General features: G+C 57.7%; 1 protein-coding gene across 1 annotated transcript in view; it reads right to left on the reverse strand.

Annotated features, from left to right (window-relative positions):
* Positions 1–6,259, reverse strand: part of PRIMA1 (proline rich membrane anchor 1) — a 39,514-nt gene that overhangs the window by 6,540 nt on the left and 26,715 nt on the right. Inside the window, exon 6 of the mRNA XM_014549099.1 lies at positions 4,316–4,465. Within this exon, the coding sequence (XP_014404585.1) occupies positions 4,316–4,465 (150 nt within the window). The remainder of the gene's footprint in view (positions 1–4,315; positions 4,466–6,259) is intronic.

Consider the following 6,259-nt stretch of genomic DNA (forward strand, 5'->3'; position numbering starts at 1 on the left):
CTGCTGTAGTTTGACAGTCTGTTCGAGGCAACTCTGCCTCTGTATCTATTATTGTTCAAAAGTTTGTAATGGTCTTTATTATCCAACCCCATTTCCACCCCCCATTTTCTCTCCCCCATTACTCTGAGGTTCCCCCTCCTTAGTAGTATTCATGGTTTTTTAAAACCTCATTTATTACTATGCTGGTGTGTGTGTGTGTGTGTGTGTGTGCATGCATGTGTGTGTGTGTGTGTGTGTGTGTGTGTGAGATCTGCTTTCTCCATTGGGGTGTGGTGGGGAGTAGGCAGGGGCTCAGTCTCATTTATCTCTACATCTTGGTACCTCGTCTAGTCCCCAGCACACAGTAGGTGCTCAATAAATACCTGTGGACCAGCAATGACTCACTGAGAAGCCCTGGGGTGGTCAACGGTGCCAGATGTCATCAAAGAGACCTGGGCGTTCAAAAGTGCCCGTTCTACTGGAAGTGGCTCACCCACGAGAAGCCGGTGGGCACCAGAGCCCCGCAATCACGGGCGTGCCCAGCCATGCTCGGGCACATGCATTGAGCTCGCTCACTCCCAGGGAGCAGCACGCTGGCTTATTGTCTGCAATTAACCGTCTTCAGGACCAGCCGCGTGTTGTGCAGCCTTTATTGTTCTTTCGGCCAACACCTTGTAAATCAGGAGGAAATGGCTGTCAAGTGGCTTAATGGCAATCGATGGCAGGAGGTGAAGGACCCGCGCCATGGGTGGCCAAAGGAGGCAAGGCCTCCTTCCTGAGCCTGGGGGTGGGTCGCTCTGGGAGCTCTTCTGGATGATGAGGGTCTTGGGTGGGGGGGCTGGGTCTTTTTCCGTGTCCCCAGGTCTTGCCCAGAGGAGAATGCAGGTCACGGTGTTGGGGCTGAAAAGGGACTGTGATGCAGTCTCCATGCACCATCCCCGTCCAACCTGTGGCCCTGGATGCTGAGGGCTGCCTCTCCTGGGATCCCCTGCTCTTGGGTTTGCCAATGGGAGTCACCCTCAGGAGACCGGAGCGCCAGGGCAAGGTCGGGGCATTTCCTCCCCCTCCTTTCCTGTTTTGGGCTCTGTTGTTCCCCTGGCACCTTCCCTGGCCCTTGTCCTAGCTGTGCTAACCGCTCCACTGCTGCTGGTCTGGCCGCTTCACCAGCTTCCTTTGCTCCAAGGATCTTCGAGCCCCGCCCACACTCTGGAGGAAGCCCCGCCCACCTCATCTGGAGGACACCCCGCCCACCTCATCTGGAGGACGCCCCGCCCACCTCATCTGGAGGACGCCCCGCCCACACTCTGGAGGATGCCCCGCCCACCTCATCTGGAGGAAGCCCCGCCCACCTCATCTGGAGGACACCCCGCCCACCTCATCTGGAGGAAGCCCCTGGAAGGGATCAACCAATCCGTCTGGGGTGGGTTCCTTGTCTTTCCAGGCCTTTAACAGACCCTGGAGCCAAGAGCTCAGAGCCTGCGGAATAAGACAGAGTGACAGGAGGCCTCTCCAGCTGTTCTGGGGGGAGGCGGGTGGCAGCCCCACAGGCCTTCCTGGGAGACCCCCATCCCTGCTAAAGCCCAGCCCGCATGCCAGCTGCCTGCGCTGCCAGTCAGATATTCCCTTTACCCTCTTCCCTCGAAGCAGCGGTTTCTCAGAAATTTAGGGCAGACAGCGAGGCAGAGTGACTCGGAGTGACTCTGGAAGAGCCGGGCTTTTTAAAAAGGTGCCGCTGCCTGTCTCCGAAGGGCAGGGGAGTGGGAATGGGTCCCTGATGGAAGTAGGGCCCCAATCCCTGGCAGTGCCTGGGGGATCTTGCACACTCTTCCTCAAGACCCTTCAGTAGCTCCCAGTGCCCACCAAGTCCCAGGCAAGCTGCTCAGCTGGCGGGACCAACACCTCCCTGCCAGCTCCTGGCCCTCCAGCCTCACACCCCGGGTCACAGGGGCTTCCTGGCGCCTGGTGCCTGGTGCTTCTGCTCACACGGTGCCTCTGCCAGGAGTGCCTCCCCTGCTCTGCTTCTCACAATCCTCATCCCAGGGCAGCAGGCTCTCAGCTCAAATGTGCTATCACCCTGATCAGAGCTAACGGACTCCTCCGGGCCCACAGCAGGCTGCCAGGGACTTCCTGCAGCCCATCCCAACAGCCATTCTTGCATCTGCCCCCACCGCCCTGCAGCCAGGTGAGCCGCCCGTGGGCACAGGCCTGTCCTGTCTGTCTCTGTACCTGCACAGCCTGTGCATACAGTAGGCGCCCACCAGACACTGGGAATCGGGCTGACCTCGTGCCCTGGGAGACTCCAACACCTCCACCTTGATTCCTGAGGCCTGGTCTGTCCCTGAATTACAGGGTCCTGGGGCCTTTGTGTCCACCTGTTTTTCTGGCTTCAGAAGGCACAGACACACCTCACCACCCCCTTTTCCAGGCACCCTCGAGAAAGGGCAGGCAGGGAGAGCCAGGTCTGTTCTCAGCCCAACACCAGAGAGGGACTCAACAGTAACACTGACACGGAGCTGCGGTCAGGGCTGCCTTTGGAATCACTGGTGCTGGGTGCAGATCCTGACTTCTCTGCTCCCGGGCTGTGCCACCCCGGGCAGTTCCCTCACACCTCTGGGCCTCGGGTTCCTCCTCTGTGGAATGGGACGGATCGGGAGAAGATGCAGTGAGGCGACCTGAGAGACGGTTGTTGGAGCGATGAGCCCAGCGCTTGGCTGAGGTTACGCCCTTGTTATTTATCCATTTATCGACTTGGGGGAGTGCCTTGCAGCGTGAGTGTTGGGGACAGAAGGGGGTCTGGCTGGGAGGCAGGTGCCCGGACATGGCCTGCCCCTCGCAGAGCTGTGTCACCTGGGCCCAGTCCCCAGCAAACTCCCAGGCTGTTGGCTTGATGTGTCCCTTCACCCTGGGTGCCTTACTGTGCATTTGTTTAAGACTTTAACTTGATATTTCACTCTTTCTGCTTTGAATTATTGAAGTGAGATCACATAGAACCGTTGATTAAAAGGGCAAAGTTAAATATTTTAGGTGTTATAATTGCTCTTAGTGTAGCTCCTTGAACTTAGGGCCATAGGGCATTTAAAAAAGAACTTTCTTAGAAATATATTGATCACTCCTATTGCCCTTTGGTGTTTTGAAACATTTCTCTTGGTCTTTTGATTCTGTCTCCCCCCCCAAGGTCCCTGTGCTAGGCTAGGGAGGCCATTCTTTGGAAGTTTGATAAGACTTCCCAGTCTTACCAAGGGACTTGGCAGAACTTCTGTGTTGTAACTCCAGGGGGCGCCATTCACACCATGGCCCTCTCTGCCACACATAGAACCCAGGACACAGCCCAAACCTCCCCAGACCTCAACAACAGCCACACTGTGAAGCAAACCCCAACTAACTAGGTGCCACCCAACCTCTTCTGAAAGGCAGGATGAGATGGTGGTTACAGAAATGACAGTGAATGTTACTGAAAGATAGTTTGCTGTTTGGATCCTTCATGACCCCACTGAAACACTCCTATTCATCCTTCAAAACCCAACTTAGGTGTCCCATTCACTGCAAACTTTCTCTGAGGCATCTCAACCTCTCTCTTCTCCCAAGAGAAGCACTTCTCCCTCCCTGTCATCCCGCCTCTCTCTGAGACTACTGAAACATGGAAGCTGGTGCAGCACTTCGTGAGCACTTACTGTATACCAGGCACAACAGGGACACACATTGTGCGTACTATTTAAGCAGGCATCTCACCACTCCTCGGAACAGTACGAGGTTGTTATTCCTTCCCCCTATTTTACAGATAAGGACACTGAGGACCAGAGAGGTCAAGTGATTTCCTCCTGGTAACACAGCTTGAACGAGAGCCCGAATTTAAAACGGACTCCAAAACCCAGTCCCCACTCCAAACCAGCATGGTGCCTCCCACCAGTGGCTCCCCTGCCGACCCCGCGAGGATTATTTCCGTTCTCCGAGGCTTTGGGTGAGCCCCCACGGTAGGGCCTGCGATTTCAGGAAGGGTCGCTTTCTATTACACGGGGCCTGACTTATGAATGGTGCTCATCACATGCCTCCGAGCTGAACTCCCTAAAAACGGTGGGGGTATGAGGTGTGCAATCAGCGTTCAACTATTTCAGCAAACAAAAAGCTAAAAGGAAAAGGAAAGCAATGCAGCAAATATTAGCCAAATCTCGGTAACTGTTGAATCAGAGTGAAGGTAGATGCATGTTCCTGGCACGTTCTTTCTGCTTCTTAAATGCTTGACAATTTTTATAATGAAAAAACCCCACAATGGGGTGGGTGGAGTAGCCCCCAAACCCGGCTGGGGTGCCCTCAGGGCTCCAAGCCAGTGGACACTCACCGCTTGATGGCTTTGTAGCAGATGATGACCAGCACAGTGAGGAAGAGCAGGGAGGCACAGCATACCGCGATGACGATCACCAGCCCTGACCACCAGCTCTCCTCCGCGGGGCACGAGGTCGAGCTGGGAGCTGAAAGAGAGAGGGGCAGCCTGAGTCTCCCTGGACGAGCGGGGCCTGGCCCATCAGAGGTGCACCATCACGGTGCCACCAGGGTGGCCTCGCTGCCATCCATCACCCAGATGAGGCTCTCTGACCCGTCCTGCCCTCCCCACCCCCAGCCGGCAGCAGGTGACATCATAGCTGGCCCCCAGCCAGGCGGCGTGATCCCAGCAGGGGGTAAGCACCACGCCCGCCCGGCCATCCATCCTCCCTGGGCAGGAGCCAACTGACAGCAGGGTCAGGTTTAATTTCCCATGAAAAATAACAGAACCTCTCATCCTCTCAGTTGAGGCATTAAATCCGCTTCCTCTGAGGGTGGGGGTGGGAGGCAGGGCTCATGGGAGACCCTGGGAGGAAGGAGAGAAAGGGAGGTTCATCAGCATCAGTTCTTTTCTTTAAATATATTGTTATTGATTTCAGAGAGGAAGGGAGAGGGAGAGAGAGATAGAAACCTCAATGATGAGAGAGAATCATTGATCAGCTGCCTCCTGCACGACCTCCACTGGGGATGGAGACGGCAACCCGGGCATAGGCCCTGACCTGCACCTGGGCATGTGCCCTGACCGGGAACCGAACCATGACCTCCTGGTTCATGGGTCGACGCTCAACCACTGAGCCACGCTGGCTGGGCCATCAACATCAGTTCTGAAGCTAATTTCTGGAGAGGGGCAAGCTCTCTCCCTCCTTGGACTTGGTCCACGTGGTGGGTATGTGCGGCTGTTTCAGCTTGCACGGGGCGGCCGAGTCTGTCATTGACAAAGCATGACACCGGGGGCTGCAGGGCCCCAGGTCACTACTCAATCCACGAGGTCCTCGAGGGGAACCTGTCCTCCCCCTCGGCCACTCGCACACTTGGGCCCCAGCACACGTGGCGCTGACGTGTGGGGACATTTCCCAGCTGATCTGCCGGTCCTGCCTCCCACTCCCCTGAGACACCCGCAGGCCCCGGAGCTTTGCTAACGCACTTGGTGGCAGAGGCTGTTTCCCAGGCCCCGTGGACAAAGGGGACTCTGGGGCTCAGAGGAGGGGGACCCTGGGCCCCGCGTCTCTCAGCCCTGCTCCCGGTACTGCCTCCAGGCACCACAAGGACAAGGGTTCTCGGAGGTTCCTCCAGGGGCCAAGTGCCCCCGTGACTGCCTCGGTGTCCCCAGCCCGAGTCCACTGAGGAGGCCCGGCATTGGGGGCAGGGCCCACAGCCTCCTCCCTCTCGCCCCACCCCCACACAGCGCCCATTGTCTCCCAGCACAAGGGCCCACTGAGGCCCTGCTGTCCATTCACGGGCACTGGGCATCCTGGAGGAGGCCTGTGCCAGGGCCTCTCCCTCCCCCGTGGGCCGGCTCCGGGTGGGGCTCCCCGAGGTGCCAGGGTGTGGGCTGGGCTTTAAAGCCACAAGCACAGGAGCAGACATGGTACTTGGGGGACTGAGGCCCCTTCCAGGGAGGAAGAAGTCCCCTTTGGAACTGACTGGGTGAAAACTGAGCGTCCCCATCTCAGCTCGGGGGCGGGGCTCCACCCCTTCTCTGCCCGTGGGAATCTGGGTACAGCACAGAGACCCCCTCCTGCATAAGTCTTCCTGATTCCCCTCCAGGCCAGAGTGCCCGCTGAAGGCACGATCCCCTGCCCGTACTGAACAGAAAGACAGGGGGCAGCGCTCTGGGGGTGGGGGGTGTGGGGTGTGGGGGGAGGTGCCTGCCTTTTCCAAAAGCAAGGGGCACCCCCTCTCCACCCTGCAGGAGGGAAGCAGGTTGAACACTGCAGTGTAAGTGGGGGTCCCTGGCCTTCAG

Source organism: Myotis brandtii, unplaced genomic scaffold (genome assembly GCF_000412655.1).
Source record: "Myotis brandtii unplaced genomic scaffold, ASM41265v1 scaffold535, whole genome shotgun sequence".
Taxonomy (NCBI): Eukaryota; Metazoa; Chordata; class Mammalia; order Chiroptera; family Vespertilionidae; genus Myotis; species Myotis brandtii.